General features: G+C 33.7%; 1 protein-coding gene across 1 annotated transcript; it reads right to left on the bottom strand.

The window, feature by feature from the left end:
- Positions 1-5,571: 5,571 nt before the first annotated feature.
- LOC100372665 (putative glutathione-specific gamma-glutamylcyclotransferase 2) lies at positions 5,572-9,969 on the bottom strand. Its single transcript, XM_002733540.3, has 3 exons — positions 9,804-9,969; positions 6,362-6,397; positions 5,572-6,148 (listed from the first exon to the last, which is right to left on the bottom strand). Exons 1-3 carry the CDS (start codon positions 9,936-9,938, stop codon positions 5,759-5,761), a joined length of 561 nt encoding a protein of 186 aa, XP_002733586.1. The 5' UTR covers positions 9,939-9,969; the 3' UTR covers positions 5,572-5,758.
- Between the last annotated feature and the right edge of the window lie 835 nt (positions 9,970-10,804).

The raw sequence follows: 10,804 nt of genomic DNA, 5'->3' as shown, positions 1-10,804 counted from the left end.
TAACACATTAGTACTCAGGTATGTACATGGTATTGAAGTGTCCAGACTACCATGCTGGCTCACATCTAACACATTAGCTACTCAGGTATGTACATGGTATTGAAGTGTCCAGACCACCATGCTGGCTCACATCTAACACATTAGTACTCAGGTATGTACATGGTATTGAAGTGTTCAGACTACCATGCTGGCTCACATCTAACACATTAGCTACTCAGGTATGTACATGGTTATGAAGTGTCCAGACTACCATGCTGGCTCACATCTAACACATTAGCTTCTCAGGTATGTACATGGTATTGAAGTGTCCAGACTACCATGCTGGCTCACATCTAACACATTAGTACTCAGGTATGTACATGGTATTGAAGTGTCCAGACTACCATGCTGGCTCACATCTAACACATTAGCTACTCAGGTATGTACATGGTATTGAAGTGTCCAGACCACCATGCTGGCTCACATCTAACACATTAGTACTCAGGTATGTACATGGTATTGAAGTGTCCAGACTACCATGCTGGCTCACATCTAACACATTAGCTACTCAGGTATGTACATGGTATTGAAGTGTCCAGACTACCATGCTGGCTCACATCTAACACATTAGCTACTCAGGTATGTACATGGTATTGAAGTGTTCAGACCACCATGCTGGCTCACATCTAACACATTAGTACTCAGGTATGTACATGGTATTGAAGTGTCCAGACTACCATGCTGGCTCACATCTAACACATTAGCTACTCAGGTATGTACATGGTATTGAAGTGTCCAGACTACCATGCTGGCTCACATCTAACACATTAGCTACTCAGGTATGTACATGGTATTGAAGTGTCCAGACCACCATGCTGGCTCACATCTAACACATTAGCTACTCAGGTATGTACATGGTATTGAAGTGTCCAGACTACCATGCTGGCTCATATGTAACACATTAGCTACTCAGGTATGTACATGGTATTGAAGTGTCCAGACTACCATGCTGGCTCACATCTAACACATTAGCTACTCAGGTATGTACATGGTTTTGAAGTGTCCAGACTACCATGCTGGCTCACATCTAACACATTAGCTACTCAGGTATGTACATGGTATTGAAGTGTTCAGACCACCATGCTGGCTCACATCTAACACATTAGCTACTCAGGTATGTACATGGTATTGAAGTGTCCAGACTACCATGCTGGCTCACATCTAACACATTAGCTACTCAGGTATGTACATAGTATTGAAGTGTCCAGACTATCATGCTGGCTCACATCTAACACATTAGTACTCAGGTATGTACATGGTATTGAAGTGTCCAGACTACCATGCTGGCTCACATCTAACACATTTGCTACTCAGGTATGTACATGGTATTGAAGTGTCCAGACTACCATGCTGGCTCACATCTAACACATTAGCTACTCAGGTATGTACATAGTATTGAAGTGTCCAGACTATCATGCTGGCTCACATCTAACACATTAGTACTCAGGTATGTACATGGTATTGAAGTGTCCAGACTACCATGCTGGCTCACATCTAACACATTTGCTACTCAGGTATGTACATGGTATTGAAGTGTCCAGACTACCATGCTGGCTCATACCTAACACATTAGCTACTCAGGTATGTACATGGTATTGAAGTGTCCAGACCACCATGCTGGCTCATACCTAACACATTAGCTACTCAGGTATGTACATGGTATTGACGTGTCCAGACTACCATGCTGGCTCACATCTAACACATTAGCTACTCAGGTATGTACATGGTATTGAAGTGTGAATTATTTGATGATCTGAATTTGTGCTGTGTGTAGTATTGTGAAACATATCTTTCAGCTAGAATGTTGTTTTTGCTAATTTAGCTAATCTGTAATTCAAAGTAATTTATTCTCAAAGTGTACTCAAATTCAGACCATCAAATACTTTGCATAGTCGTCTAAGACCCCAATGAAGCTTGATGAATGCCCACACAGTAAAATTTTGATAGCAGAATAAACAATTTTGTAGTTTTTGAGTGAAATTTTAGTGAAAAACCAACTGATTTAAAATGGTGGATTGACACATTTAGAGCAAATACTACGCTAGTTAAATTTGTCCAATATCTTCAGTGTGGTTGAATCAACTTCATTTTGCAGACTTTCAACGTCTGTGATGATACAGTTAATACTATTATAGAAACAAGACATGCCACTTTTTTTTAAATTTCTCAAATTGGGGGTACATTTTGTACTTGGCCCCATGTATAAAATAGCCCTGCTTTTTATGTTGTTACATTGTGATGAATAGGTTTAATTGCAGAATGAGACATGCCATCTTTTGTAATACACATTAATGTATTTGTTTTGATAGATGTTAGAGACATGTGACTGTCCAATGATTGGATGTGATGATACATCTTCCCAAGGCAAAACCTCTTGTTCTACAAAGTGTGCAGAGTCTTGTAATAAGGAATCAAAGATGCCAAAAGAATTGCCAACTAATGAGTCTCCTGTTCCACCACCCCCTCCCCCACCACCTCTTCCGCCTCTTACTACAAGTCAGGGGGTTGTGGTTTACTGGCTCAAGAAAAGCATTTTGTGACAATACCATTCCATTGTGGAAGAGTCGTATTGATAAAATGTTACCGTAGCTGAATTCATTTATATTTAAGTCAATGAGATATTCTTAACTGAAGACTATGAGAAGAAATAATAAATAAACTGAAATTGAATTCAATAATATACACAATTTGAAAACTCAATAATGCATGCACAAACATTTGACAGAATTCAAATGGACTTGGCTGAATATGGTTTTCAAAAAGTTAAACAATTGTGTACTATTAAATATGACATCTGTCATTGAGAAATTTAGCGCATATGAATCAGAAGCAACAATTATTAAAGTTGTGAATTTTAAACAATGTCCTACTATGAAGTGCTGAGTGTAATAATATCAGTAATGTTTTTATTTAGTATTGACTATTCTATGCAATTACATGTTTGATTAAGTAATGTACATGTATTACTAATTCCAGAATCATTGCATATACTTTTTGAACTTACTAAACCAGAATCACAAATAATATTTATCTGCAATAATATTTATCAGTTTTATTTAACGAGGTCCGAGCTGAATTGAAGATTATATGTCATGTTCGTCATACTTTCATTATTTATAAGTTTATACCATCAGAAATCTAAAAATAAAAAAATTAGGGTCACTGGATGATTTTTTTGAAATACAATATTCGAAATATCATGGAAAATTGTAATTTTTACACTCTATGGTGAGATTATTAGTCCCAAAATGGGGACTTATAAATCAGTCTCCGTCCATCCGGAGTCATATTTCAGAACCTTGTGGACCAAATCTGTTCATTTTTTGCATGTGCCTAGTATTTTATCTGGGACATGTGCACATGCAGTGGTTTACTGATTCAATTCAAGATGGCTTACTGGCAGCCATTTTGTTTTTTGAAAATGTCTTCTGCATGCTTTGTCGGTTTTCATTCAAATTTGATACAAACATTATACATGTTGAGATATATGTCCATGATGATTCGTTTTGTATCTCTGTACATGAGCCTGGACAGTTTGGATACAAAAAATGCATGAATAGTATATCCTGTTTAATTTCTGACTATACATGTATATTACGATTTTGGAAAAGTCATTTATTCCCTCTAAATTATTAACTATGCTTTTGGTCCATATTACTTTATTTTTGGCATGAATAACATTTCCCTCAAATGACATTTCCAACAGGAACTATGTCATTAATATTGACTTGTTTATTGCTATCTCAAAATTTTTCATTTCAAAAAATTTAAATAATTTAGTGACAGTCCTGGTACTATTTTCTATTATTATACATCTGTCACCATAATATTACAGGGTATTTTCATCCTACCATATTGGTAAATGTGAATTCCAAATATGGAACGATTACGGCGTAAGTGTCCTATAATAATAAAAACAAACATGGCAGCCCCCATGGTTTGACTGGACCCCATACAAAGAAGTTCACTCAATTTGTTCTAGACTTTTTGTATTTCGGCATTTCCATGATGTAACCTTGGGAGGAAAAGATGTATAATAATAAGGTTATTACGAGGATACAGAAAAGTATCCACTCAAACAGTACACGATCTTATTGACCCCCGCTGCGCATCAGTCGATACTTCTGCTGTACTGTCTTTGCATACTTTTTGGTATCTCATAATTACCTCATATTATATACAGTGGGAGGTTATTTCCCATTAAGCATATATACCGAGGGTATGTGCAGTAATATGCTCAGTAGTGCAAATTTGGATCAAACTGCCTTAACAAAAATTGCAGTGAGTAAAAGTAATGGGGCACCACTGTTCCTGTTTAGTAATAAAACCCACTGCCAATAAAAAAAAAAATTTAACAATCATGGTTTAAAACAGATCCTCAGATTATGTTTGCAAGCACGTACATGTAGTTTATTAATTATTTTGATGTTGGCCAGGTAAATACGATGTTGGTGTAAATCTTTCAATACAACTCTATATTTAGTGAATTGGTACTGGTACAACCGGATGTTGTGCCAATTCATTAAATATTGAATAAGGTGCATTTCAATACATGCTTGCCAAAAAATCATAATACCGTATTTGCTGTAGAACTTGAGTAAATTACAGAGCAAGTCATATTTCAATGGCACAGTATACAATTTTGGAAGTCGCTATGGAAAGTTCATAAGTTGACCTTTAATTTTAACACTGTAAAGTTCAAAGAAAGCCTTGAAAGAACTCTTGTTTATTGGGGGTTTTGTATTAACCCCAAACCTACAATGCACAGGCATCGTTCAGAAACTAGGTCAAAAATTGTTTTGATCAAGTCGAATATTATATTAAACAATTTAAGGTAGAGATGCACCATTGTAAATGCACCTTTTACATGAATCATTACAGATGATAAAAATGTCATGTTATATATAGCTTTCAAATCTTCTTTTCATTGACCAAATACAAAAAACACATAGTTGAACTCTGGTAACCTTGCCCTTTGTTATATAATATTATTTCCTTTATCATAGTTTGTTTCAATAGAAATATTTTTACACAGGACATCTGTCGTTCATACTAAGGGAAGATTTTATATTGATGAATTAGGTGACCCAGTTTGAACAAATTTGGAATAGAATTAGGGAAGTTATTGTGCACACAATAACAAAAACAACAACGACAACAACAATGACGACAGACATTTTTCCCTACATATACCTTTCCCTTCCATCTTTGATGATACGGGGAAGGTAACAATTATAGTTTATATTGGATTTTATGTTAACTGTTTTTTTAAATATCTGTTCACTACAATCAGAGCAGAACTGGGCAAAGTCAATAGACCAACATGTTGATGCAATACGGTAACCAATCAAAATGTCAGACAAATGGTTTTGAAACCATTTTAAAGTGAACCTAAAAATAAACAGTAATATTTTCTAAAAATAAACCAAAATATCATTTTGAAAACCATAGAAACATAACAAAACATAATCATGTTTATAAACCATCATGTAGCAATACCTCTGACAGAATTTCATCAAATAGTGAATCAAATTATATCACTGGAGAAAATCCAAAATTGTTTATGCAAATTAGGTAATTAAAGCACACAGATGGAAAATACAACCAACAATACAGGTACAATAGCAATCAAATCTAGATCATTTAATTAAGAAAACATTTGTCAAAATATTTACCAGTATATAGTAATTATTGGATAAATTATTTCGGTTATCAAACATCAACTTGTGTTAATGGGTGTATAATCCATGTGTTTACCTAAATTTCTAACTCTTTGCTCTAATTCAAATAGGTGAAAATCTTCTACATTTGGGAATAGACTCCTGACTGCATTGGCCAATTCAAACAGGTACTCTGTGTTTTTACCACTGGGTCCTATAGATTGGACTATTTGTTTAGCGATGTCATCCATATTAGCTTCTCCAAGGTAATTAGGATTTTGCTCAGTCCCGATATAGATAGTAACAGAGAATGGTTCTGTTCTTGTATCTTGTGGATAAAATTTAACCGTTTCGCATGTGTATCCACCCTTTTCACGATAATCCAAGTGATCCTTTACTCTTTCAATCTCATCTTCAGGGACTTCATACGCAACTCCCCAAACACACTCCTGTAAACAGATAAATTAATATACAAGTTATTGTGTTTTCTAATGAACCATGTTACTATTAGACGCAGATTCCAATATATTAAGAAAATGACACTGTCATAAGGAAGTACACATTTAAAATTTTGTGTGAACAAACAATGTATTTTACATGTGTTGTATTAATCGCATGTGACCCAAAACGAATAATATATGCTTTACACTTTTTTCACTGACCTTGGGATCTTTGATAAGTGTTACAACTCTTCCAGGCTGTAAACAATTAATAACATTACTATATATTAAAAAAAATATCACAAATTCATATTTATACAAATGAGAGATGAAATTGATGGTGCTATGACATGTACTGGTTGTAATATGTGTACATACAGTTACAGTGTATACTTGGCAAAATAGCAAAATAATGAAAATGAATCCAAAAATTCAATGAACAACATAGCATGATATCAGGAAATAAACAATTATGATGGGTGGGTGATCTGATGAACCTCAACCTCCTACCACATATAGATTACAAGCACAATTACTATTATTCCACCAGCATAATTTTTCACTATAGAATTGAATAGAATACTTTATTATAACCGTAAAGAAAATTTGACATTCCTTTTTTGGTACATACACAGGGAGCCCAGGAACTATAATCAACTGTACGCAGTCCCTATGAGCGGAGGGGGGGGGGGTATCGGCTGGTATCTTGTGTAAGAAATAGACAATTGACTCCATTTATGAATAATTTAACAGAGTCAATTTGTGTAGTTTTCTTGATTTATTCTGCAGGTATCGGTAAAATATAGGTAAGGCTTTGGCGAAATTTGAAAGAGCAACTAATATTCTTCAACCTGGTATTTTTTATAGATATTATTTTCCAAAATTCTTTTGAATTTCCTTGTTGAAGAGTTCTGATTTTATTAAGATAATTTTCTTAAAAGAAAAACAAAATCCAAGAAAATTATCTTCAACAAGGAAATTCAAAAGAATTTTGGAAAATTATTAAACATATGAAAAATACAGATCAAAATAGTGATAATCCAATTTCAGCAACTAAATGGATGGAATATTATGCAACACTAAACAATAAAAAAGATGATAATAGTTTCCAGGAAAATATAATGAAAGAATTATCAGAGCATGAAGAGAAAATGATAGTAAATGATCACTTAGATAAGGTTATTAGTGAAAAAGAAGTTAGTGGAGCACTGAAAATGCTAAAATCCAAAAAAGCACCAGGCTTGGATGGTTTCTGTTTAGAACTATTAAAATACAGCTCAAACTATCTAATTAATTCACTTACCAAATTGTTTAACTTAGTTTTGAGTAGCTCAGTTTTCCCAGATATTTGGAATTTAAGTTGCATTACTCATCTTTATAAAAAAAGGAGACAAATTAGACCCTCAAAATTACAGGGGAATATCAGTTTCAAGTTGTATTGGTAAAGTCTTCTGTTCCATTATAAATAAACGCATAAACTGTTTCATTGAAGAAAATAAAATACTCAAAAACAACCAGGCCGGCTTCAGAAAAAACCACAGAACAACTGATCAAATTTTTGTATTAAAAACTCTAATTCAAAAACACATTAAAAATAAACCAAAACTCTATGTTTGTTTTGTAGATTTTGCCAAAGCATTTGACACTGTATGGAGAGTAGGGCTATTCTATAAACTATTAAAAAATAACATTAATGGCAAGATTTACAAAATAATAAAAAACATGTATTCAAAAACAAAAGCTTGCATTAATATAAATAATTATATAACCAAATAATTCACTATTAATAGAGGAGTAAAACAGGGATGTATAATTAGCCCAACTCTTTTCAACATTTTTATTAACGATTTAAAGGATAGTTTGGATAATGCTAATACTGAACCACCACTCCTGAATAATAACACTGTTAACTCTATTTTATATGCAGATGATTTAGCCCTTATTTCCACTACCCAGGCTGGTCTACAGACATCATTAAATACGCTAAATGAATATTGCAATTTCAAAAACTCAAGTTGTTATCTTCGATTCATCAACATTGAGAAAAAAATACCAATTCAATTTTGGAAATGATAACATTCAAATAACAAACAGTTATACATATCTAGGAATCACAATAAAATCAAATGGGAGTTTTGCTGATGCCATGTCAAATTTAGCAGGTAAAACTGGAAAATCAATTTACATCATGAACAAAGTACTTTTAAGAAATCTAGACATAAAACTAAAAATGAAACTATTTAACATTTACATAAAACCAATTTTGCTTTATGGCTCAGAATTATGGGCCCTAGACTTGCAGGACATTCAGGACAATGCTAAATGGGACAAAACATCAATTGAAAAAATCAATATTAAATTCTGCAAACAAATCTTACAAGTAAATAAAAAATCCTGTAACTTAGCATCAAGAGCAGAGGTGGGTCATTATCCACTACTACTCAGTGCAAAAGTTCAAGCTATTAATTACTGGTTGCATATAAAGGAACTCCCAGATGATAATCTTACAAAACAGGCATACCTAGAACAAACACAACACAATACAATACAAATGGCTAAACACAATACAATACAAATGGCTAAATGCAATACATACAATATTGAAAGACAATTCACTAAACTTCATAAAAGAAAAAACATTCACTATCAAACAAAAAAATCAAATTAATCAAATTTTAAAATGTTTCTGGAAAGAAATGATTTCCAAAGAAAATAGCAAACTGAGAACATATGCTAAATTTAAAACAGAATACATCTTTGAGCCATATTTGAATGAACTTGACACTCATAAAAGGAAAATGTTGACAAAATATAGAATTAGTAACCATAACTTGGCAATAGAGGAAGGCAGATATTCATTTCCTAAGAAACCTATAAATAAAAGAATATGCAATAACTGTGACACAAATTCAATTGAAGATGAAGAACATTTTCTATTGAATTGCCCAAAATATAACACACACAGGGAAAATTTCATCCAAAAAATTATGACACTACTTTCATCCAACAATAAAAATATACAGTTCACATATATACTCTCAAGCAAAGATCCTGACATAATTATAGAACTTGCCAATTATATTTACACAACAAAAAGATTTATTTAACATTTAAATACTAGTTAAGTCCTTTTGTATTGTTTTTTGTACAATTCTTACATATATCTTGTTATTATTTTAAAACTCTTTTTTGCTGTACTTATCCTACGTAAATCTTTTTACACGGAGGCAATAAAGTTATTATTACTATTATTATTATTCTGTTCGTCTGTTTTTTCCAGTCTAAAAAATATGAGCTGGCTGGAGCCTTTATCCCTTGTCTATTTCTTACACTAGATACCAGCCGATACCCCCCCCCCCGCTCATAGGGAGTGCGTACAGTTGATCATAGTTCCTGGGCTCCCTGTGAAGATACCCCCCCCCCCCCACAGGGACTGCGTACAGTTGATTATAGTTCCTGGGCTCCCGGTCGTACATACATGATAATAATGTTTTTGATGCCTAAACTTGTTTATGCAAAGAATTTTCGTTTTTTCAGAATATTTGTGGCAAACTACAAATGGGAGTATTATACAAAAATATCAAAACAAATCCTGACCCAAAAATGCTACGAAGATCACTTTGGTGTTACATGTATATAGAAACAGAAATGTCATAGCACTGACCTTGCCTGGAACTCCTCGATGATCTGTGCTACCTTGCCAGAATCTCCGCTTGTAACCGCGTATATGTCCTACTATTCTGCGGGTATAAGGAAAATCTATCTTCCAAATCAGTGAACCGTAACCGAAAACATGCATTTCTGTGCAGTCCGTGTTGACGTCTTCTTAGCTGTTTTGTTATGATGTTTTGAGCAACGAATTCAGTTACAAGTAATAAGTATAATGAGACGTTTTACAAAGAAGAAATTATTATAAAATAGAGATGTAACAATTTTATTAACAACATTTATTCAAAAACTCAAATTGTACTCGTTTTTGGAACAAATTTTGTAAAATATTGTGTTCAAATGCGAGTCTACAAATCCAAAATTGACCTCAGTTGACCCCGGCCTCAGTAGAGTTGACTTTGAAGAAGCTCAGAAGTTAGAAACTCAGAACTCGGAAACCAAAAGCTCACAGGTTCAGAAGTGTCAAAAATGAAATGCAAATAAATTGTACTGAATTATTAAATATAATTCAATGAAGATACAGCTACTACCGGCACATAGACCACGATACTCGCGATTTTATTATGTATTATCAGAGCTACATTACTGGTATTATGTAATAGCATATTTTCATTCAACCTCTGCCCTTATTTCACGATACTGCTCACTTGCTTTCTCGCACTCACTCAGTGACAACCAAGTAGGTTGCATTTAGAAGAATGGCTGATTACTAGTATTCTTATTATTACGTAGTTTAAATAATCAGGTAAAGTAACAAAACAAAATGGCAGCTTACATAAAGTTTATGATCATAGAGGGCGCATGTCAATAGACACATCTTACTCAAAGGTGATATGAAAGGCTCACAAAGCATCATTTATAATGTATTAAAATGCTCTGGAATTCAAATGACTGCCATCCCGTGAGTCTAGCCTGTAAACTGTTTGATTCTCCAGTTATTCCTCATGGGTCAGAGGTTTGGGGTAGTTGTCTGACTAATCTATTTAGCGGAACTGG

This window comes from Saccoglossus kowalevskii, chromosome 2 (assembly GCF_978046115.1).
Source record: "Saccoglossus kowalevskii chromosome 2, keSacKowa6.1, whole genome shotgun sequence".
NCBI lineage: Eukaryota > Metazoa > Hemichordata > Enteropneusta > Harrimaniidae > Saccoglossus > Saccoglossus kowalevskii.
This window is presented reverse-complemented; position numbering and strand designations above follow the sequence as displayed.

Coding starts and splice junctions, on each gene's coding strand:
- LOC100372665 (XM_002733540.3), bottom strand. CDS start 9,938: ATGCATGTTTTCGGTTACGGTTCACTGATTTGGAAGATAGATTTTCCT. Junction 6,398..9,803: donor ATCGAGGAGTTCCAGGCAAG/GTCAGTGCTATG, acceptor AATTGTTTACAG/CCTGGAAGAGTTGTAACACT. Junction 6,149..6,361: donor CACTTATCAAAGATCCCAAG/GTCAGTGAAAAA, acceptor ATCTGTTTACAG/GAGTGTGTTTGGGGAGTTGC.